Source organism: Salvia hispanica, chromosome 5 (genome assembly GCF_029641045.1).
Source record: "Salvia hispanica isolate PSC_SH4W2 chromosome 5, Shi_PSC_v1, whole genome shotgun sequence".
Classification (NCBI taxonomy): Eukaryota; Viridiplantae; Streptophyta; class Magnoliopsida; order Lamiales; family Lamiaceae; genus Salvia; species Salvia hispanica.
Window position 1 is genome coordinate 31550509 of NC_142696.1, and position 25502 is coordinate 31576010.

Genomic DNA, 25502 nt, shown 5'->3' on the forward strand with positions numbered 1-25502 from the left:
AAGTATAATTCGACAATAAACAAATTTTGCGATATCTTAATGCTTTGTACATTTTTAAGTCTTATAAACATTAATTCATGCTCTAGTGACGACATGAGCTTCTTTAAGTCAAAGGTGTTCTATATCCAACGAGGATCCCGATCTATTTGAAACCAAACTCTTTCTCCGCTTGAGAAAGCCTGGATGGGCCAACCGACCAAGTAGCTCAGCTTCAAGACGAACCTCCTCAGCTCGCCACCATCAACCGCGTACACAACGAATAACCACTTCTTCACATCTTGTGGCACACCTGACACCACCAAGCAAATAGGACTCCTCGTCCTCACAGTCGCAGTCCATTGCAGGATCATACCCACACTTAGCCCACAATGTGAGCATCTTTGCAGCGAGCTTATGGACAAGGAAACCTCGGCTCATCCTATCTAGAGACACGGACAACGCATATGGCATTTTGGAATGCATTTATGTTTTGGAATGCATTTTGTAGTATTATTTTATTTTAAAAAATAATTTACTTTTCTACCTATGTCTTTTTTTTTTGGAATATGTTATTTTTAAAATTGTATATTTCACTTTTTGAGAAGGTAAGTAGGCAATATACACTTCTTTCATTAATCTTAACTTTTGGGAGAGGTTTTTACAACTTACCACACAGAACTTTAAACCCCACAATTTGTGCTATTGATTTTCACTCTCTTTGAAAATTGTATTTTGCTCTTCTCCAATGGTATGCATCTAGTATGCTCATTTGATTGACGATCTCGGTTTAAAAAGTAAGAATATTTTGTTGCAATTAAATTATTCTTTTGATATTTTTCAAATCATGTTCCACTGATACTTTTTCCTCGCCATAGCTTTTATTTGAAAGAGTATTAACAATGAAACAAATTTCAACCGATCTACAAGAAAATTGTAGATTAAAATAAAAATTTAACAACAAACAATTAATATACTCTTACTATTTAATACTATGATTCATAAAAATATTAGCAGCAAATAATATATTTGGAACTTATATTTCTAAACTGAACCGAATTTAAAATTACTAATTTCAAATTTTAAATTTTAAAATTTAGATATTTTGCACACTACTAAATAAACCATAGCTAAACGAAATATCTACCAACAAATGGTTTACTCAAAACTAATACTCCAAGTAATATTTTAGGATTGCAACACACACGATATACAAATATACTAACTGCTATAAAATTATTCCCAATAAAGGAGTATGATTTATAAATTCTTAAGGCATAGAAAAACAAACGAAATAAAATTATTCCCAATCCAAATATACTAACTGAACTATAAATGTACTAAATGAAAAAAAAAAAAACGTACTCAGTCCAAACTCAATCTCGGCACCTACTTTTGCTTTAGGGTCGATAATGTAGGCTCGTTTTAAACAATTCGCTGCTCGACAGACGAATTGGACGAGGACGAGCTACCATCTAAGTCGGACTCACTTTCATCGATCACTATATTGGACAAGGTAGAAACAGAACTAGTCGACGAATTGCCCAAGTTGGTAGCATACCAATCATCTATTCGCCTCTACCTCGCAAATAAACAACAAATCAAATCGTTAAAAAGAACAAATTTATACTCTTATCGTCTCATATAAAGTGGCACGTTATACAAACCTTAATTTCCTCCTTAGGTTTATCCTCAAAAAGAACTCGGCCGCATGATTTACAGCATCTACACATGATTATTTTATGTCAAACAATTATTTAACCTAACCGCATACTATAAACCAAAAAAAAAAAAAAAAAACAAATTTAAGAATTTTTAATATGTAAAAGAAATAACTTTAAAGGAACCTTACATATGGAAATCGACCTTAAGAGTATCACATCTTTTTGCACAGCTAGAGCACCATTCCGATTTCATAATGAAATTATGAATTTGAATTTATCGAAACAATCAGTGCGTGGTTTATCGGAATAATTGGAACACACGTACGTACGGCGGTGGAATGGAAACGGATTCCGGCGGCGGTGGTTCCAAAATTCCGATGAGAATAAATAATATAGGGGAGTACTTATTTATAAAGAATCCTTAACCTACGGAAACAAATATATACGGAAAATTAGGAATCCTTAACCTACGGAAACAAATATATACGGAAAATTAGGAATCCTTAACCTACGGAAACAATATTTTATTTGACTGATTATATATATGTTAAAATTATTATTATAATATTATTTAAAAAGGAAACAAAATCTAACAAATCTGAAAGAAAATTACACGTTAAAATAGAACCAACCATGATAAAATACTTATTTTTTCAGGATTTTTCCATCGCTAGTCTTATTCTAAATTCATTAGCTATTAATTTATTTGTATTCTTTTATTTTATTATACTAATAAATTTTTTTTATAACTAGATTAATTCATTTATCTAATAATTAATTAATTTTTTTGATTCCCATAAATTCATTAGGTAATAATTAATTATGTATGTTCTTTTTTTCTCACATTAGTCATTCTGTACTATTAAAATTTAAGTTAAATTTTTTCATTTTGTAAATTGTTTTTGTAAGTTAACAAAGTAATATTCTTTCTTATTTAAGGAAAAAAAATAGTCTCATAAATGCATATATTATAGTATCATGTAGTATTAGTAAATTTAATTTTAAAGTATGTATTTGATATAAATTTTACTAATTTTCAATTATTTCTCTATTATATAAAGCATTCTAGTATATTGTTTATGTCGGGATTAATTCGGCTGTTACTGACACTGCAAATATAAAACCATTGTTAACAGTAGTTTAGATCTCCAATATTAAAATCCATGTCAGCCAGTATTTGTATGGAACATCCCAAAGCCAAGAAACATGTGATTAGGTAGAACTGTAGTAGCAATCAACTATCATGGACTTTGAGCACCATTTTGGGTTTCTATTGTGAGCTACAAAAATTAAAAGTTAAGTATAATTCGACAATAAACAAATTTTACCACATCTTAATGATTTGTACATTTTTAAGTCTTATAAACATGAATTCATCCTCTACCGACGACATGAGCCTCTTTAAGTCGAAGTTAAAGGTGTTCTATTTCGGATCTATGTAGAATTATTTTCAAGAAGTCAGTGTCGAGTCAAGTATGATTTTTGGAATACATTTTCAAAAAAGTATTTTGAAAATGACGTCGGTTTATGTTAACTTAAAGACAAGAACGATATCCTTAGTATTCAATGAAATTGATAAAATTTGTGAAGTCATGAAAACCAGCTCTCTTTTGAAAGTGGAATGTATTTTTTCTAAGAAAATGATGGTATTGTAAAGAATCAGATCAAAAATAATTTTGAAAGATGAAAAAAAATCAAGTCAGTGTCTTAACGGTATTTTGATTTTTGAAGCTATATAGATTGATAACTTAATTTTTTTTAGCTATTTATTAGAAAACTATAGATTGAAGTAGGAAAAGCCAAGCCACATTCTCTTATGGAATCCACCTCATCACTGCAGTGATTTTCATACATTCACATGTGTGAGTGTTAATCAACCCGTGAACCATTGAAGCACTGATTCTCTTCAAAAAGACAACACCATTTCTGAATCACCACAAATGGTCCTACAATAGTACTAGTGTTATTATTTTCATTTATTCCACCCCAAATAACCAAGAGAGAGATTGAGAGATCCGTGAGTTTCAGATTTTGATCATCTGGGAATATAATACTATCAACCCTATTTAAAGAAGTTTATGGATATATTTGGATATTGTCAAAAATACTACTAGTATCTGTGTTAAAATTGAATACTACTCCATAATTTTTGAGGAAATTGAAGCAGGATATATATGGAATTGAAGATCCAATCCAAACATCTTCCATGCATATGCTAAAAATCCATGGCACGTAGTCACGTACATATATTTGTGATATTGTTTTGTCAAGTTAAGAACAAAGTCTACTCCTTTAATTTCATAGCTTAAATTATGTGAAATAAAAGTGTTTCATACAGATCCAAAGTGTAGAATCTGTGAAGAAAGATACACATTTGTTGTGTTTTAATATTATTCCGTTTGTATCTATAAATAAATACCTTGTGACTGAGTTGTTGTACCTATCGTATTCTACAATGAATCCAATTGATAGCGACCAAATTAATAACTCACTTTCAAACATGGTGTTCTATCTTATCCAACATAAAAATAAATATAATTAGATGCAACTACCTAATTAAGTGAGACGAGAGTAATGCATTGCATATTTGCATGCATACATAAATAATTAATCACAGTTGAATTTTATTCTGAACAAACACGTAAAAACAAGAGAAGATATTCATTTCTTGGATCTGGAAACCCTTCTGATCAAAACCATCAAGCAGAGGATTCGATAAGCCACGAAGAATCCGATCATCACATACACATTCCGCCACCGCTGCCCTTCCTCCAGCCCTCTCTTCTCCAAGAAATCCCCGCCGTTGATCATGCACGCCTTGCTCCCTTGGTCGTACCAGATCAAGCACGTCGTCGCGAGGCACGAGTACTCGTTGATCAGCAGCGCGTCCAGCGCGTACTTATACATGGACAGGAAATGCATGAACGCCCAGAATTTGGGCAGCCTGTCGCTGGAGATGAAGTAGCCGGAGAAGAGGAAGAATCCGGCGAGCAGCAGCGTCAGCAGCGACGTCCCTGCGATGTAATTAGGCGCCACGGAGCTGAGGAAGAGCACGAAGGAGTTGGCCATGAGGACGATGGTCCAGATGACTAAGACGAAGAAGGCGAAAGCCTGCCAGGTGAGGCAGAGGCCGACTAGGAAGTAGACGGAGGCGGAGTAGACGATTGCGATGGCGAGGAGGTAGGGGATGAAGACGAGCGTGTTGGCGATTAGGTAGGAGGAGAGGCGGTAGACGCCGCTGGAGGCTTCGCGGAGGAGGATTGGGCGCTCGTTGATGAAGATCGGGAGGGTTTCGGTGGTGGAGGAGAGGAGGAAGGTGAGTGTGAAGGCGAAGAGGCCTAATCGCTTCTCGATCCCCGATTTGTCTAATCCGATGTTGATGTAGATCGTGCCGAGCACCATTCCGACTCCTAGGGCTTGCAGTGTGTTGGTGACGAGCAATTGCTTGGTTCTGTAAATGATTTTCCAGAATCGGAAGGATAGGAGTGTGATTTCGTGGATTCTCGAGCTTCCAGATCTGATTTTGTGTTCAATTGGAGGAGGAGAGATGGATTCAATTGATTTTTCCGGCTCCTGCTCCGATTGAGAATCCGGTGGTTGGAGGTCGGAGAGGATTTCCATGGCGAATTCGAGGGGATTGAGCTGAGGGGGGACGGTGAAGCCGTTGGAGAGGAGGAAGGATTCGAGGGAGGAGACGTCGCCGTGGTGGACGACGGCGCCGCTGCGGAGGAGGAGGAATCGGTCGATGGTGGAGAGGATTTTGAAGCTAGGCTGGTGGATGGAGAGGACGACGGTGCGGCGGCGCGTGTCGGTGACGGATCTGAGCGTTTGCATGACGGAGAGGGCGGAGGCGCTGTCGAGGCCGGAGGTAGGCTCGTCGAGGAGGAGGACGGCGGGGTCGTGCAAGAGGCTGAGGCCGATGGAGACGCGGCGGCGCTCGCCGCCGGAGAGGCCGTGGGCGAGGCGGACGTGGGAGAGGTGGGAGAGGCGGAGGTCGCGGAGGAGGGCGGAGACGATGCATTCGGGGTTGAGGAGGGCGGCGGAGAAGGCGAAGGTCTCGGCGACGGTGAGGAGGGGGAGGCAGGCGTCGTGCTGGGGGACGTAGGCGGAGAGCTTGCGGAAGGAGGAGGGGTTGATAGGGATGGAATTGAGGAGGAGGGAGCCGGAGGTGGGGGAAGTGCGGGCGGAGAGGATGTCGAGGAGGGTGGATTTGCCGGCGCCGCTGGGGCCGACGATGGCGAGGATTTGGGAGGGGAAGGCGGAGAGGGAGACGTTGGTGAGGATGCTGGTTGGGGGGGTGGAGGAGCAGGGCTTGAAGAGGAAGGTGGAGGGGGATTTGGAGTAGGAGATTGAGGTGGCGGTGAGGGTGTAGGTTGGAGGTGGTGGTGGTGGATCCATGGAGATGGAAGTGAAGGTGGTGGCACTGGGAATTGTCAAGGAAGGGAAATAAACAGCAGAGGCCTTTATTTGAGTCCGTGATTGCTTGTCTTCTAATGATTAATTACACTCATTTTTTTCTGGTTTTTTAATTAATGGTTAATGATTAAAGCTGCTCAGTCACGGGTGTCTCAGCCTTGTGAGCTCTTATTCTTGCCATTTACAACACAATACTCCTAAATTATTCATGACATTAATTCACTTTCCCTGTTTAGATAGTGTACAATACTCCCCTACTTATTGAAAATAGTAAATGTCCTCAAAAATAGTAAAAATAGAAAGTCTTTTTAATACTCGCCCGGTTGAGTGGACACATGTTTTTTTTTAAAAATAGTTTTGAGTGTGTAATAAATAAATATTGTAGTGGATGTTGGGACCCACTTTTAATTGAGTGTTAATAAATGTTGTAGTGGATGTTGGGACACACTTTTAACACTTTTTTTATTAGTTGTAGTGGATGTTAGGACCCACTTTTAACACTTTGTATGTATTTTTTATTAATTTATCTCAACCGGGATTCCTAAAGCGGGACGCCCAAAATTGATCAACCGAGACTCCTAAAGCAGGACGGAGGGAGTATCTCTCATATTTTACTCATTTTATCATATTACTTCTCTTACTTACCTATTTTTTCCGTTCTCTATTACTCCACTTAGTATTTTCTTGTTCTCATTAAAATTCATGTCGTCCACAAATAAGACTATTTTTTATCTGTAAGAGAGTAAAATTTTCCCCTTACATGCATTTTACTCTTTGTATATAACCTACATTTATTTACTTGTAAATATGGAGTATATATCTTCACTTAATTCATGAAAATAAGATATATGGACTATCCTTCTGTCTCAACCTACTTGCTCTGTATTTCATTCTGGATCATCCCGTGATATCTGAACCTCTTTCTTGGGCAACATCGGATTTTATATAGTTTTATTTTGTGTGTTGAGTGGTGGTGAAAAAGTAGAAGAGAGAGGATAAAGTGGAGATAAAGGTGTTTCTATTTTTAGTGATTAGTCATCTTGGTTGGGACAAACCAAAAAGAAAAGTAGAACGGAGTGAGTAGGATTTATAGTTGTTGGTCTTATTTGAACCTAAGCTGGACATGGGCAGGGTTTCTAGTGGTCTTAGAGCATTGGAAATTGTGCCTATCTTCGGAGCTCATCTGAGAGTCTATCTCCATTTTTTTCTACCACGTCAGTAGGCCCATATTAGAGTCTCTCCCTGCAATGAGAGCTTATCTCAGAGTCAATCTCATTTCCACATCATCACTATTTTATTTCACTTTTAATTGTTGATGTAAATTAAAAACAACGTAATATATGGCAAAAATCATATTTCATTTTAAAAACTAAATAAAGCATAAATGTCTAAATAATATAAACAAAATTACATAATAAATTAATTCTTCGATGGGAGTGAAATTAAAAGACATTTCTAGTGAGAAAAAAATGTGAAGTAGAGAATGATGTGGGTGTGTGAAATGGAGGGGAGATTGAGGTATTTATAATAAGATAATAAAATTAAAAAATTAATATTAAAAAAATATGAAAATCGGCTCCACCATCTGCCCGAGCCTCCGCAATGGAGGCCCATCGCAGGGCTGATGCGGAGCTGATGAGGTATCGGCTGGGGCGATTGATCGGGTATGGGGCGGAGGCGTTGGGGGTTGGAGATGGGCTCCTCCCCACAGTGGTGGCCTATGACAGCCGATGGGGACCCTTGCGATCGGCCTCCATTGCTGGTGCTATTAGGCCTGACAGAGCTTGGATTTGAAAAATTGTTCAATTGGAGATCATTTCAACCAATAAAGTTAGTTAAGTCCGCTTTATTTCATTGATATGTTAGATATATTCTAGCTCATTTTTTTATATTTAAATCAATTGAATAAATGAAACAATATTATATATTTCTTCTTGGACATACCCAAGGGAACAGAGTACCGGACATGCCCGGATTCTGAAAGCAAGCAAAAACACCTCACTAGGAAAAACCCCAGCAGGGAACAAGGAAAGGTAGCAAGAGAACTTAACAAGGAGGTACCTCGTGATGGTGCTGCCCACAACCCAGGAATGGGCGGGCCTCGTTAAAACCTCTTAGGACCAAAAATCCAGAGGGAAAAAAGATCCCAAGAGGAAAAAGAGTACCCAAGTAAGCAGTACCAGGAGACACTCGATGATTCTGATGCAAAGGCACAAGACATGCTAGTTTGTGCAGCAGCGGCCTAATGATACGCTCAGATTTTGCACTATTTTAAGGCCGTTATTTAGTCCGTTTTTTATGTCAATGTCACTCTACACGTCCATTATTTACATATTTTGTCTATTTTGGTATTTTGACGTATTTTGTGAGAAATGTGCATAATTGAGCCAAAAAAGGGAGCCAAAACGCAAACTCTGGAAATCTGGAGTCAGACGGCGACCGCCGCGAATGTGTATGGCGACCGCCGGCACCCGGCGGGCAGATCAATGCAGCGTTCCGCCTCCGAAATATATGCTTGGAAGAGAAGTCTCGCCCGGCGACCACCGGAAGTTGCGGCGGTCCGCTGCCGAAGAGACAGACTCTCTGGACTCCAACGCGGTGACCGCCGGCCAAGGTGCGGCGCCCCGCCGGAGAAAGGCGGCAAATCCGAGATGCCCTAGATTTGCTCCAAGATTTACCATATTTTGAATATCATTTCCTTCTACAACAAGGATTGACTTTCCCCTATAAACCTCAAGCTTCATCAAAAAGAGAAAGCTTCTACTTGCAAAATAATTCATAGAGATCAAGAGCTAGAGTACTTCACTTGTGCAAGGAGTTGGAGAAGGATTTCAAGAACATCAAGAACGACAAGGATTCAACCTACGGGTTTTATTTGCTTTAGTTTTATGTTCAAATTGTCTTCCCTTCAATCTATGTGTTTAGCTTATTTCATTATGGTAACTAAACTCATAGGATTGACTTTGGTTATACAATTCCAATTTTCTATTTAATATTCGTTTTGTTTTTACTTTGTTTCTTCCCTAAGTTAGTCTTGATGTTGCATGATTGAGTGACACAATTGTGTATGATTTAATATAACTTGCTTCATAACTGTGACAGAGTTCTAGCGAGTTAGGTCCACTTAGTAGACGCTACAGTTAGCTTCCCTTAAAACGGCACTGTTAATTGAGAGTGGGGAACCAATTATAAGCTTCTTGTGTACCTTTGGGCTTCTTGTGAGGTCCACTTAGTAGACGCTACAGTTAACTTTCCACACAAACTTGGACCAAAACCTTCTCTCGCCTCTTGGCCGGAACCAATTATAAGCTTCTTGTGTACCTTTGGGCTGGTCCCATTTCGTGAGGAGCTCAGCTACTTCATGCCCTGGGGCCTTCTTCCTGCACTTTTTGTTAGCACTAAAAATACCTGCAAGTATACAGGGTATATCTAGTATAGCTAAAAGTCAGTACCGGGATATCGAACACAGGGAATATAATTGTAACTGGCTATCATGTACTAAGCGTCAATAACTATCTAGAGAAACAAGAGTTTCGGTGTGAAATTTATAAAACTAGACATAAAGTAAAACAATAAAAGCAAAGAAGATAGAAATAGGCAAATAGAGGAATTTCAAGGATAATGATTTCACTAACTCTTTAGTTATTCTAATTAGTTCTACGTTCATCCGACTCAAGTTTTACCATGATTGTTCCCTATCATGCATCAATACTCATGTCACAATTATTGTATGAACATATAAGATAAACCAATCAAAGATTGACAATAATCAAGGTAACGGCCAATTAGTCGAATAAAAGTTCAAGAAAAATCAAGTGGAAACGAGTTCTGAACATTAAACATAAAAAGAACTACTCCCTCTGTCCCACAAAAGATGTCACACTTTCCTTTTTAGTTTGTCCCACAAAAGATGTCACATTTCCCTTTTTGGAAAAAGTTCTCTCTCACATGAATATAAAAATTATATTTTCTCTCTCCATTTAACACACAAAATAAAACCTTCTAAAATCCCGTGCCGTCCCACAAGTGTGACATCTTTTGTGGGACAGAGGGAGTACTTAAAAGTCAAATACTATCAAACCTCAAAATTCTATTGTTTAGCAATCCATAGACAGATGAACTAAAACAATAATTAAAGTACGAGACATGAAATAAACAAACAAAACCCAAGGATAAATCTTGAAGTCTTCATGCTCCTCTTGCCTTGCTTCAATCTCCAAGAATTATGGAAGAATTAGGTTATGGAGTAGAGAAGGTGGATGGAGGGGGAGCCATGAAGGCTCCCCTTTTGGAGGCTATGGAAGGGTTAAATTCTATGAATGAGGTTATGGGATATATATAGGCTTGAGAAGGATTTAAATTTGGTAATAAGTTTCCCCCAAGCATTAAGAAAGATGTAATTTTCGTTCTCCGTAGTAGAAGGAAAAGATTTGGCTTCACAAGGTAATATCTTTTTTCCTTCTTTGAATTTTCGCCTAGACTGCAGCTGGCAGCTTTGTACGACTTTGGTAGAACGACCATAACTCTCTCCACAGAACTCCGATTGAGGTAATCATGGTACCAACTTGAAGCTCTTTTCAAGACGAAGAGAATGGTGCATAGAACGCCCGGATCGGACGTAAGGATCGCCGGAAAATTGAGTTTGAACACAGCTGTCGTGCGCCGCGTTTCTGTGGCCGGCCGCCGCACCTTGGCCGGCGGTCGCCGCGCGTAATCCAGAAGCTTCTGACTCTTTGTGGCGGTCGCCGGACGTGTCTTTGTCCCCGCTAAATACCGGTGGTCGCCGGAAGTGTTGCGGCGGTCGTCGGACGCTACCTGAAGCTCTTCAGATTTCCTACTTTGCTTTGTAACTCCTTTTTAGGCTCAAATATGCACATTTCACACAAAACATGTCAAAATACCAAAATAGATAAAATATGCAAATAATGGACATGTAATGCAACATTGACATTAAAAACGAACCAAATAATGGCCTTAAAACAGCGCAAAATCCGAGCGTATCACTTCTCCAACGTGGTGTCTCGGATTGTGATAAGGCGTTTGATGAGAGTTGAATCTTGTTTAACTCTGGCTGTCCAATCCCAAAAGTCGACACCTCGAATGATCTCCGTGTGATCCATAGTATCCAAAGGGTGTCCTTCTTCGCAAAGATGTTCCAAAGAATCTTTGCATGGAGTGCAAAGTTCCACATATCCAAGTCCCGTAGACCTAGTCCTAAATCTTCCTTTGGCAGGCACACGTCCTTCAGGCAACGTTTGCATTCTTCAATCCCCACAGGAAATTCCTCGCAATGCTCACCACCCGAGAGGTGATATTCCTATTAAGCGGAAAGGCTTGAAGCAAATATGCCTCCACACCCCGCAAGCAAGATCTAATCAGTTCCAAACGTCCAGCAAAAGAGAGGGACTTACCGTTCCATTTTTTAACGGTAGAGGACATCTTCTCAATGAGTTGAGAGTAATCCGCCGTTTTCAACATTCTTGATGCGAGGGGAATTACAAGATATTTAACCGTCAACTGGGCAATCGGGAAGCCAAAAGTGTTGATGATTTCCTCCATTCACGGTATGGTCCCTACAATGAAAATGTTAGACTTCCATCAGCTCACCTCTAGGCCCGAGCACTTAGAAAATTCTTGAATAGCACCGGCTAGGACCTGCATGAACATCAAGTCACCTCGGTCAAAGAGCATTAGGTCATCTGCAAAAACTAGGTGATAATAGAAGCGCTGCCGAGTCGTGTGAAAAGAAAGAAGGCATGATAAGTATTCCATACACAAGATGAAGAAGGACGGGGACATCGGGTGTCGCACCCCAACCAATCTAACATATATATTTATAATAAATAAATACCACTTGAAATAAAGTAATTACATTCACATGCATATGCATATGCCACTTTGTTCAATTTATTATTATGTGACAAATCAAGTTAGGTATCTGCCCGAAATTTCCAATATGCCAATATAATTGACTCGAAGGTCCCACTATGATTCGACCCGTAGGTCCCAATATGACTTGACCCGAAGGTCCCACTATGATTCGACCCATAGGTCCCAATATGATTTGACCCGAAGGTCCCACTATGATTCGACCCGTGGGTCCCAATATGATTTGACCCGAAGGTCCCACTATGATTCGACCCGTAGGTCCCAATATGATTTGACCCGAAGGTCCTAATATGCCCACTGTAATTTCAGATACAGGGCAATACCGTCACAGATCTTCTTTAATCCAATGATTCAAAATAATTTCAATACCATATGCAAAACACATCTATTACACCAATCACATATCCATATCATATTCCACTAAATAATCCAATATAATATACTAGTAATATTTTATTGCACCAAGCATATACCCATATCATCTCCATTAAATATATCATATCAGTATCACATCGTATAATTCAATTATTCACTTCAATTTAACACATAGCAATTAATCATATAACACATGTAAAATTAAAAATGTGATTTATACACACCTCGTTATAACAAGTAATTTAACCAAACTCTAGATTCCTCTTCCCATTCTACGCCCCTAGATCCAAATTTTCTTTTCTTTTGCATGCTCGTCGAGCCTTCTTCTAATTTTTATATTTTTCCTTTTGAACTTATTTCTCTCCCTCATTATCAATGGTTCTTCTTTTTTTAATCTTCTTCTTTTTCTTCCACCCCCTCCCCCTCCCCCCTCATTTTCTATTACCACCCATGTAATAAAATGATTCATCCTTCCATATTACACACGTCAATTGCATGAAATTGCCACTTCCTCCTCGTTTTTTCTTACACGTGTCCTCATTTCAAACCACTTAACCAACTTAAATAATATTATTACATTAACTTACTTTATAAAATGGAAATCATGCTCGCATATGTAGCAATACATTTTCTACTAAGAACTTAGTGGGTTGCTTTTGGCTCATATTAGAGGATATGTTAGATCTATTCTAGCTCATATTAGAGGATATGTTTATTGAGGTAATAATAAATGAGACAAAGTGTGATTGAAGCAATATTGAAGAAAGTCAAAATGTAGTTTGATGTATTAATGGTAATTTATTTATTTTTAAATGAAAATGTAATATTTTTAATAAGATAAATTAACAAGGAAAATGAAATACTCTCTCCGTCGCACTTTAGTATTCCCATTTAGTTTTGCGTGAGTCATAAGAAATGTAAAGAAAAAGTTAGTGAAAAAAATAGTGGAATGTGAATACCATTTTTATATACTTTTAGTTCTATAATAAAATATTAGTGGAATGTGGATCATTACTATTTATGGAAAATTCTAATTTGGATTTCTAATGCGGAACGAACTAAACTGATTGGGACTGCTATAGTAGAACGGAGGGAGTATCTTTTATGGGATAAATGGAGGAACTAAAACATATCTTCCTTAATCCTAAACCACTCAATCTCATTCTAGCTCAATCTTAATTCTTAATTATACAATCTTAAATTTTCTTAACAAAGATTAGAGCATATCCTCATATTGAAATATTTAATTTCATATTAAATATAAAAACAAGTATTATTTCAATATTAATTAATAAAATAATTATTTTGTCTGTCCTATTATAACCAAGTCTTATTCCTTTTAAGGTCGTCCTCGTCCCATTATAATTAGTTTTTATTGGTACTTCTCTACCTTTTATCTTTTCGCATCTCCACTTCTTTACTTCTATACTTTTTACCTCTTCACATCTCCACTTTATTTCTTTTGTGTATTTATTCCACTAAACATCATTTTTCTTCAATTTTGTGTCTAAAACAATGTCTCATTCATGATGCAATGAAGAGAATAATAAAAAATTACTCTATGTCCTATATGCAGAATGAGTTAGAGCACAGTTACAAATATAACATTTTTTCAAAAAAAAATTAATTGTATTTTGGCTAAAAAATATTAGTCATAACCTGTTCCCTCCGTACTATAATAGTTTGAGTAATTTTATTTTCTGCACTTATTTTAGAAAAAATGATACTAATAAATAGTTAAAGTGGAGAGAGTACTACAATAGTTTGAGTAATTTCATTTTCTGCACTCATTTTAGAAAAAAATTATACTAATAAATAGTTAAAGTGGAGAGAAAGTAGAAGAGAGAATAATGAAGTGAATAATGAAAAAAAATCCTTAAATTATAATAGTAAAAATTACTAACGTGAGGAAAAAAAAAAGAACATACATGAATTTATGAGAATCAAAAAAGTAAATTAATTATTAGAAAGATGAATTAATCTAGTTATAAAAAAATCTATTAGTATAATAAATATAAAAGAACACAAACAAATTAATAGCTAATGAATTAAGAATAAGACTAACCATGGGAAAATCCTAACTAGTATTATTTCTGTTGGTAAGTTTTATTATAACGTGTAATTTTCTTTTAGATTTGTTAGATTTTGTTTCATTATTAATATAATAAAGGATACACTAAATAATATTATAAATTTACAATAATAATCTTAACATATACGGGTGATAAACTATAAATTATATAAGTCAAATAAAATATTAGTGGTTATTAATTTAATTCCTTATATTCCATATATATTTGTTTCCTTTACTTGTTATCCCATCTATATAAATAAGTACTCCCTATATTATTTATTCGCACCGTAATTTTGTAACCACCGCTGCCGGTATCGGTTTCCATTCCACCGTCGTACTTGTGTTCCAATTATTCCAATATCCCGCCGATTGTTCGTTGAATTCTAATTCATAATTCCATATTCCATTATGAAACCAGAATGGTGCAATAGCTGTGGAAGAAGATGCGAGACTTATAAGATCAACTTCAAAATGTAAGGCCTCTTAAAGTTATTTCGTATATATATTGAAAAAAAACTCTTAAATTTGTTTTTTTGGTTTCACATTATATAGTTAGGTTAAATAATTGTTTGACATAATCATGTGCAGATGTTGTAAATCATGTGGCCGAGTTCCTTTTCAAGATATATATGAGGAGGAAATTAAGGTTTGTATAACGTGTCACTTTATATGAGACGAAAAGAGTTTAAATTTATTTTTTTAATAATTTGATTTGTTGTTTATTTGTGAGGAAGAAGCGAATAGATGATCAGTATGCTACTGACATGGCCAATTCGTCGACTAGCTAGTTCTATTCCTACCAATTCGTCTGTCGAGATCGAGCCTACATTGCCCATAAAGCAAAAGTAGGTGTTGAGAACGAGTTCAATGAATTGAGAACTTGAATTTTGGATTGAGTACATTTTCTTTTTGTAGTACATTTATAGTTCAGTTATATTTGGATTGGAAATAATTTTATTTCATTGTTTCTATGCCTTTCAACATATAAGAATTTATAAATCATAATTAAAAAAAAGGAGTAGTGGCATTTTTTGATCCGATACGAATCCGTATGAAAATAATGAATTTGGGCCAAACCTTAATGGGTTCGTGTCCTTATTGGGTTGACCAGTTAAAAACCCAAAAATTTCAGGTTGGGTTCGGGTTAGATACGGATAACCCATTAAGAAGTAATATTATTTTTTTATTTTTTTATAAAAAATTAATGGTTTAGTTTAGTTATTTAATTTGTTGTAAATCGGGTTTAAATCATGAAATTTTGATTTTTTCACGTAAATCAAGTTTAAAATTAGGTTTAATTGTGTAAGAGTATCAGATTTTGATCGTGTAATATTGGATTCAGGTCGTAATCGTATCGTGTCAACCCATATTATATCGTGTCGTTAACAAGTTCATATCGGGTTTGGGTCGTGTTCAGGTTTGAAGGTAGCAGGTCGTGTTCGGATTTGCAGTTTCTTTAGCAGGTTGGATTCGGGTTAGTGTTAGACCTTATTGGATTGGGTTGTTATCAGAATGACCAATAACGACCCAATCTGCATGATTTGCCACCACTAAGTAGTAGTAGTCTGAAGGAGTATAGTTTTTTTACCATCCCCATTTAAAATTCCATTTATTCTCCATTTTCACCCCAATTAAGCCAAGTTGCTTATTTTTCGAATCGATTACATTTATTCTCCATTTCACCCCAATTAAGCCAAGTTGCTTATTTTTCGAATCGATTACAAAACCAGTGGAGTCTAATAACTTTCTCTAGTGAATAATATATATCTTGACGTAAAGTAAAAGTGAGTTGTGCGAATAATTTTTTTACAAGTTATGCGAAGATATAAGGCGATGAAATTTCCTTTAAAAGTACTCTACTACTCCCTCTGTCTCCCATTAAGAGTCACACTTTGACCGGGCACGGGTTTTAAGAAATGTAAAGAAAAGTTGGTTGAAAAAATTAGTGAAATGTGAGACCCATTTTTTTATATTGGTTTTATAATAAAATGTGAGTGAATTAAATTAGTGGAATGTGAGACCTACTTACTATTTATGGTAAAAATGAAGTGTGACCCTTAATTAGGGACAAATTGAAATGGAAAAGTGTGACTTTTAATCGGGGACGGAGGGAGTAGTATTCTTCGGTAAAACTGAATAGGGGGTCGAATTCTTACTTTTCAATTTTCATTCGTTTGGATATTTCAAAATCATAATTTTGTAGACTCAGTAGCTCACGGATACCTTATTATTGTTTTTATTTATTTCCTCTTTTTTCTTTTCTTATATAGTTTTGTTTGAGAATAAACATTATTACCATACGTATTACTTATAGAGTTATAGACGATGAACAAGTTATCAATCGATGAGTTAATTAAGTACTATTATAACTACGCCCAATTGATGATATGGCAATAATGTCGCCGTTGAAAACTTTGTTCTCCAATACTAGTAGGTTATATTCAATAATCGTTGACTTTGATTCTAATAGTTTTATGAAAAAGTAAACAAAAGTGATCTGAAAAAGTTAATAAAATATGATTCCTTTTATATATTAATTGTATAATAATATATGACTAATACGAGTTAATTGCATGAAAAACTTAGTTATTATTATGGTAAAAAATGAAAGTAAACAGGAACGGACGAAAATAACAAAAGTGAATAATTCGACGGGGGAGTACTCCCTTATAGTTGAATCATTTTTCTATTTCGAAAAATTTACTCATAATTGAATCATTTTTCTATTTCGAAAAGTTTACTCATAGTTGAATCATTTTCATATATAGTAGTACTACTAACTTTTTTATCTTTCTTAATTATGCTCTCTACTTTATTAGTTTACTTTATTTTTCTCTATTTCTTTTCTTTCTTAAATTTTTATTTATTTGTTTAACACACTTAATATATTTTGTTTTAACTTCGTGCCAAAAAGTTTGGCATACGAGAGTTTGTATATTATAACCGTGACGCCATTAAAATAAATGAGGAAGAGAAAATTAAATCAAAAGGCGACAAAGATATTAATAATGACTGAATTATGAAACAGAGTACAATGAATAGGCATTATTGCATTTGAGGAAAGTCAACTAAGCAATGCGAACAGAAGGGTATAATGGTATAACTATTTTATTGAAAATTTCCACGCATCGAATCTGCGGAAACTTGACGCGGTTCTGGGCACAATTTAGTTGAATAAATTCCTATAAAATTCTTTGATATTTCAGGACAGCCCTTGTGTTTTGCTGTATTCCTAATATTTACCTACTCATCTTTTAATTGATTCATTTTGACAGATAATACGCCAGTAGTTGTTTTGATTCGGTCTCCTTGATTTTGGACCTCATGAAAGATTTCGAAAATTCAAAAGGAATCATTATTGATGCCTAATATAGATTACATACATTCTTAATAAGTTAATATTCATATTCCAACTAAATGCCTAATATAGATTAGATACATTTAACCTCTTAATATTTATAATTATTGATGTTTATTTTGAAATTTATTCTACTTATTTAAATTTAAATTTTAAATTACAAATTCTTTTATCTAATTATTTAAAGCTATTATTTGGAAATTTTCATATAATTTTATCTAGTATTAGACTGAAACTAACCAAAGTTTTTTCACTGGTTATGTTTTATTTATTTTATCCTTTCTATATTCCCTCTTTTTTTTATGTTTATCGCCTTTTTTACTTTTGTTAATTCTAATGCATAGTATTTTATTTCATATTTTCTCGAACATTCTCAGTTTTCTTAATTATGCTTCAAAATATATTTTATTTCTTATCATTTTTATATAAATTTAATATTTATTGCTATTTTTATGCGTTCTGCGTTGGTCACCTCGTAAATTTATCACCACTGTTCACTAACTGTTCATTCTAAACTTAGTAATGCTTGTCGTGATAAATCAAATGTTTATCGTCACATATATAAGTGGTGTCTAATTTTGTATGTCACGTTCATATTTTAATCAATTAAAAATTTTTGTAGGACATTTTATACATGAAAAATAGGGCGGAGAATTTTAGACACGACACAAAAACTGACACGAACATGCACGAAATTAATAAATTTATGTCTAGTTTTATTGGGTCATATCTTTATCGGGCTGACCCGTTAAGAACCTAATAATTTCTAGTTGAGTTGAATCCAGATTTATAATCAACGATTATATGAACTAAGAAAAAAGTTATAAATAAGAGTATGATATTTATATTATGTTGTTAACCGTTTAGTAAATGAAAAGGCAAGTAGGTGAGTTTTTAATAATTCAAGCAAGGAAATGGACCGGACGTATGGTTAAAGGGTTGGCTCAAAATAAGAATAAAACGGTGGCGTATAAACTAAAATTATTCCAATTAATAACGAAAGAGGAAAATAAAAATAGTAAAAAGTTCAGGGGTACAATAGCAAATTCTGGATCCCTAATTCTACGAAGCGGCGTAGAAAGACCTCGGCAAAAACACTATATAAACCCCTCTTCCCCCTAAATTCTCTCAATCAAACACAAGATTTCTACATTTCATGGGCTGGGACGTGTTTTGATTCTCAAAAATCACAATCCCGTTTCCTCAATTCTTCCCTTTTTTTTCTTCTTCCAGCCTTTCTCGCTGAAATTCTCGAAGAGGGGAAAAAATTAGGGCAAAATTAAATTCTAGAGAGAGAAATGGCAAAGTACATGGAGCTATTGGATGCCGGCGTGAGGATGGCTTGCAGATTCCACTCTCACTGCCCCCAAACAGCCCGGATGTACTACCACCCTCCCGCCGGCCACGAAGATTCCGGCCACCAGCACGGGGGAGGTGCCGCCGCTAGCGCTGCCAGAGATCCGGCGGCCGCGATGGGGTCTAAAGGTGTTGCGCGGATTGAAACTACTGACTTCATTCTTTATACTATTGCTTGATTGTTGAGCAATTTAATTTTATGAATTGAAAATTTGTTGGATCTTTGATTATTAATTTTGGTTTTATTTTATTTGTTGCGTTTTATTAGACGAGTTTTGGGCGATTTATTTGGTTCATGCGATTTTGCTAGAGATGTTATTTTTTCTTGAATCAATTGTCAAATTTATGAATGATGATCGGAAAAATATGAAATAACTACATACTGAAATTAATTGTTCATACGAAATCCACACACTTTATTGGGGGGGATCTTAAAGAAGATTTGTAAGACTTGTTCGCACGAAATCCATACATATTAATTGTTCATACAAATTCCAGTACAAGTCAAAATGCAATGAGAAAAACCGGAAAATTTGTTGAGACTTGGTCTGGATCAGAAGAAAATGGTGTAGATTTCCTTGCTGAATTGGTCACAGAAAAAAGAATACATATTCGGCATAACCATAAAAAATTAGCTACTCCTCTGTGGAATGTCTCAACTTTATAAGTAGCAGTAGTATATAAATTTATAAGAACATAAGAGCAATAATTTAGTAGAATATGGTCCATTTATATGAAATGAAAACAAGAGGAATTTAGATTGTAAAATTGGATTTATTATTTTGTGGAAGAATGGACTATATTTTTATGAACAAATATAAATTACTTATGTAATGTAATCTCTATTTTATTATTTCTTATATTTTATTTTCATTCAATATGATTCAAAAATATGTTTCACTTAAAATGAGAAGGGAGTGTTATAATTAAAAAATTTATATTCCCTTCATCCTAACTTAATGAGGCTTATTCTTTTTTGAAATTTCTTAAGCTAAATGATAATGACACAATTTTCTTTTAAACAATAATTAATCATGCCACTTATTATATTCGCTTTATCCTAACTTAATGGGGCTTATTCCTTTTTGAAATGTCTTTGGCTAATTAACGCATTTTCTAGAGTACTTTATTTTTCTTCTGTGTTTATTTTATCCCTTATTTTATTTTATTCTCTCTTAATTTATCATCTAGTTCTCTCCTATTTTATTCTTTCACCTTTTTTATTATCTAATTTAACTTAATATACACCACTTTCCAAATTCTTGTGCCAAATAGAAATGTCTCACAAGTTGGGATGAAGAGAACGTAACGAAAAAATTCACAATATTAAACATAAAATAAAAATATAACCCATAAATAAAATTTAAATAGAAAGAAAAAGTAAAGTGAACTGCGTAACTAGGATCCATAAACTTGAGTTCAAATTTTTGTGGTACCTACTGAAAACTATCGTGACGTGAATCAAATTGTGGTAGCTTTTCCTAAGATCTTATGCAATTTTTAAGTGTTTACATAGATTCACTTGTGGTTGTTTTTTTTTAATTCACTTGTTGTAATTTTTTTTAATTCATTTGTTGGTTGTTTAATCTCATTGTAGCTTGAGAAAATATAGAGAAGGAGACTAAGTTCAGAAGAATAAAGAACGCGAAATGATGTCAAGACCATGTCACTCACCGAGTGGAATGTTGACAATAAGTAACTTGGTCAAGTGAAATTTGGTGTTTGCAGTGCATCCCCTTCACCCGAGTGTGATGTCAATGATAAGCCACTCGGGTGAGTGGGAGTCGGCATCTCTAGTGCACATCACTCAATTGAGTGGTGTTTTGATGACATGTCACTCTGCCGAGTGAGGTGACTCACGATTAATGGGTCAAAATTAGGTATTTTCGAATCCTAACTCTATATGCTCCACAGTATTAAAGGACTCAATGGACTCACAATAGTATTTGACTATTTTTCATTCTTGAGAGTTGGGAACAAATAGAGAATTCTAAGAATCCATACTAAGTGCAAGCTACACATGACCGAAATGATCAACTATCCAACTTATCCATCGAGAAATTTGTCCCTTCAACATAATAGAATGTCTAAAAAAATTAAAAATAATTAACACCATTTTTTAAATTTTATTATCTATTTACTTAAAAATATAATATTTTATCCGTCCCTTAAATATAGAAACTCCTTTTTGGTCAATGCCTTAAGAATAAAATCTTTCTATTTAAGAAAAATTCTCTCTCCTTAAGAGCATCTGTAATGTGGCTGATTGTAGTATTTCGGACTATACATCGTCCGTGCTATAGTCTGCCACTGAGAATGGCTGCCTTAAGCCTCGCCCCATACGCCCACCCAATGTATAGTCCGCCATTGCGGGCACCCGGACAATAGCTCGGACTATGGTTTTCTAATTTATTTTATTTTTTGTTTTATTTTCCACTCTATGAATACATCATAGTTTAGTTTCATTTCACACGTCTTCCAGTCTCTTTTCCCAATTAACTTCTCACTGGAAATATTTGGTCACGTAATTGTAAAATTTTATAGTTTTTTTTTAGTATTTCACTTTTGTACTTTTTCGGCTTTTTAATAAAACGAAGATTTTCATATTGATTTATGAATATTTCGCTATTATATTGTATTCAAACATAAAAAAACTTTATTCAGGGTTTGTTTTTTTCCACGAATGAAAGAAACACAAAATACTTGTTAAAACAATAGGACAAGCTATATGGCGCCCTATTGCAAGTAAATGAGTATGACAATAAAATACTTACGCAGAGTGCTATAAATTGGTTTAGGGCGGTCTATGGGACAAACTATATCCCACTATGGATGCTCTAATGAAGCGAGATCTATTTTTCGCCAACATATTTTTTTAATCTCTTTCTTATTTTATCAATTTTACATTAACTTTCTACCATCTCAAAGGTGTCAATCTTTTAGAATGAAGGAAGCACTACACGGGTAAATATGTATCACAAAAAATAGTATAGGACATTCAAAATTGTACCAAGTAGTAAACAGCAAAATATAAAATATATAAAAATATCGAATATCGACCACCAAAGAGAATTTTCAATTTTCCCCATCAAAGACCAAAAATTCAACCCACTGCATAGATCGTCTTCAACAAGACTACGCCTTCTCTCTGCGCCTCCACACCCTCTGATTCTGTGTGCTTTTCTGAATGTGAGTTTTTATTTTTTGTATTTGCTTTCTTGTGCTGGATAAATTATTCTCTGTATTTACGAAAAAAATTAACACAGCAATTAAAGCTATACAGTACATTCTTAGAGGAGGAGTAATTGTTGAATACTAGGGTTGTAGATAAGTATTATTGGGGGCGGAATTTCTTCATCATGTGAGGAGTTCGCAATTTGCTGCTGGGGATTCGTTATTGCTTAGGTTCAATTGTTACCTAATTCACTGTGATTGAATATTTGTGCAGAGGCATCTTACATCGGGACAATGGCTGATGATGATGATTTCACCTTTTGTCCTGTAAGCACTACTTAATTCGCTTGTTCAACAAGTGTGACGGTTTAGTTCCGAAATCTGCGAATTTCATGTGTTGTTTATGTGTTTTGGTCATACCTATGATTCCTGTTTCTGAGAATTTTAATACTGGATGTTGTTAGGCTGGGCCACCTCTAGATGGTTTTGCAACTGAGAAAGCTTCTGATGCTGTTAGTCAGATTCGTATTGATGATAGTGAGAATACGGCGGATAGGAGTAGTAAGGAGAATAGTGGTAGCATATGGAAAGTGAATGCTTCCTCACAGAAGCAGGAAACTGTTGGATCTCTCTCCTTTAATGTGATTGATGCGTCATCTCGTGGGGCAGTGCAGCAAAGCCCAAAACAACCTATACAAGAGGGTGCTGGAAGTTCAGCTAAGGCTTCGGTGGAATTGAAGGCTCCTTCCAGGAAACCTGCAACCCGTACTAAGGTTCCTTTTGAGAAGGGATATAGTCAGATGGACTGGCTTAAGCTTACCAGAACACACCCTGACCTAGCAGGTTGTCAATAATCACTAGCTACTGAATTAATGATTTAACATATAAATGACGTGCTTTGTGATCGGCTACTTGTGAGCTTAGCATTGTCAAAGTCTTGCTTTCGATAATTATATTGCCAAATAAAGTGTCATTGGGAATATGTTTGTTTGCATTGGTACAGTTTTGTTTATGAATGCACTCAACATGACATATTTAACTCCGAAGCACTGTAATGCTATGCAATAGTATCGATTCTACTTCATCTAGCTCGGAATGAGTTCTTCTGTGCTGATTCTTTTGTCTCAGGATTGAAGGGGCAGTCAAATAAGAGACTCATATCACTTAATGAAGTTAAACAACATCAGTCTGAAGGCTCCATGTGGACTGTTCTAAAAGGTCGTGTCTACAATATTGCACCATATATGAAGTTCCATCCTGGAGGTAGGCATTAAATTCCTGACTTAGTTGCATCAGCTTTGGAGTTTATCTTCTTTGCATTACCTTGTTATTCGTGGTTGCTATTATTGCTTCTTTAGATTTCTCTAATACTTCTAGAAGTTTGTTGTCTATTTCAGTCGATGGGGAAAAAAAATAAATTGTATTCTCATATGCTCTTGCATTATGCATTAGCATTTTTACTTGATTGATTTTAAAATCCATATCTATTCTTTACACGTTTGTCATTTGATTTGGTTCCCATTGGCCTCATAATTTGTCTTGCCTCTAAATAAGGCATGCTAATTATCATTGCGAGTGTTATTATTGGTGGAGGGTTCATATTGTTCTATATTGGACTTTGGCCATCTTGTTCTCATCGTCCATTTAATAGGTTAAATGTAGCAAAAAAGTTCAGTAACAGTTTAAACTGCACGCATAGCATTATTTTGTGGTCAGAGATAGTAAAGAAAATAAAAGGTAATCAAGAAACATGTATCTGCATCTTGCTCAGTCATTCTCTTTTCACATACTTTTGTGCTAGTGTTTATAAACACATATGGAATGCTTCCGAATCTCCTGCCTCTCATCCCTTTTATGCATTCATTTTAAGTAGAAGTATCTCAGACATGATTATGTCCTTAGAATCATTCTAAATACTATCTTATAACTCTTATGTATTAATCTGTCCTTGATCAATTGTTAGTATGTGAGCTCGTGGTTAATGTTTCCCCATTTGGAGATCTCTGTTTCTACCTGAGGTTATCATATCCTTTATGCCTGACTTGGATATCACATATCTTCCTCACTTCATTACCTTGTGAGATTCTGCTAGTGTTGTTATGCATTATTAGGTAACTGGACTACCCTCCACCTGTTTTCTTGTGTCAGAGCCTAAAACCTCTAATGTGAGTTTGAGTGGTTTGATTCCATATAGATCTGCTTTTGATGATGATTTATGTGACTTAATGTTTATGTTTTATATCTGCTGACTAGAGTCTTTACTCTTGAAATCATTTGATTTTGCCTAGCTCTCAACTATGTTGAGAAATGAGAATGTTAGCAGTTGACGTGATTCTATCTAGTTATTTTGCACTAACTTTCCCATGCATCTTCTACTTCCAGGTGTGGATTTCCTGATGAAGGCTGTTGGAAAAGATTGCACATCTTTATTCAGTATCCTCTTTTGTCAAATATGCTGACTTTATTACTTTAGCAATTCTAGTACTACATAATTTATATGACATGGAGCTGGTGATGTTTGTTATCCTGACGCGTTTATTCAGACAAATACCATGCTTGGGTTAATGCAGAGTTCTTGATTGAGAAATGCCTGGTTGGTATTTTGGACGAAGGAAAATGAAGATGCTCACGTTTTCACAAAAAGAAGTTTCAATTCTTTGTAACCATTCCGATCTTGACATCTCATGCTTCCCACCTTGAAGTTTCACTTCTCTGAAGGCCTCTGTATTTCGTTTAGTTCCAACGGAGCAATAGATCATATATAAACAGAGAAAAAAATGAAATAAAGGAGGAAAATGTATCAGTCCCTCCTGCCAAGCTGTAGAATAAATTCTTGATGGTGATTGAGTTCAATTTGTTTTTAGCCATTACCTATTTTCTTCCTAACATTCTAATACCAACCGGGTTGATTTGTATTTATAGGTGATTTTTGTGTATTCGACAATGTCTTGACAGTGATTATATTATTTTCCCATGTGGTTCTTCACCTAAGATTTAAGTGGATGGTTTTTGATCTATATGTGATTTTTGGAAAGCCTCATAAGCATAGGCTGCCAAGGACTTGGATCGTGTTGGTAATAGGGCCTCTTGTATCAAGCGGGATAACGTCTCTCTCTGAACTTGTGAGTCAAGAAGTAGTAGTGTGTCTGACTATGAAGGATCTAGCGTTTCATACATAAAATTAAGAGCTCAATAAGATTAATGTTGATGAAAAAGATTC

General features: G+C 35.4%; 2 protein-coding genes and 1 long non-coding RNA gene across 3 annotated transcripts; 1 reads left to right on the forward strand and 2 right to left on the reverse strand.

The window, feature by feature from the left end:
• Positions 1 to 1187: 1187 nt before the first annotated feature.
• On the reverse strand, positions 1188 to 2027 carry LOC148926643 (uncharacterized). Its single transcript, XR_016130296.1, has 3 exons — positions 1829 to 2027; positions 1644 to 1701; positions 1188 to 1554 (listed from the first exon to the last, which is right to left on the reverse strand). It is a non-coding gene; the product is annotated as an uncharacterized LOC148926643 (long non-coding RNA).
• Positions 2028 to 4163: 2136 nt separating this feature from the next.
• Positions 4164 to 6092, reverse strand: LOC125186625 (ABC transporter G family member 8-like). Its single transcript, XM_048083033.2, has one exon. The coding sequence runs from the start codon at positions 6036 to 6038 to the stop codon at positions 4302 to 4304; it is 1737 nt and encodes a 578-aa protein (XP_047938990.1). The 5' UTR covers positions 6039 to 6092; the 3' UTR covers positions 4164 to 4301.
• A 16048-nt stretch (positions 6093 to 22140) lies between these two features.
• Positions 22141 to 25273, forward strand: RLF (reduced lateral root formation). Its single transcript, XM_048082514.2, has 6 exons — positions 22141 to 22297; positions 22557 to 22609; positions 22747 to 23125; positions 23411 to 23545; positions 24665 to 24715; positions 24826 to 25273. The coding sequence occupies exons 2-6, from the start codon at positions 22577 to 22579 to the stop codon at positions 24900 to 24902; spliced, it is 675 nt and encodes a 224-aa protein (XP_047938471.1). The 5' UTR covers positions 22141 to 22297; positions 22557 to 22576; the 3' UTR covers positions 24903 to 25273.
• The last annotated feature ends 229 nt before the right edge of the window (positions 25274 to 25502 follow it).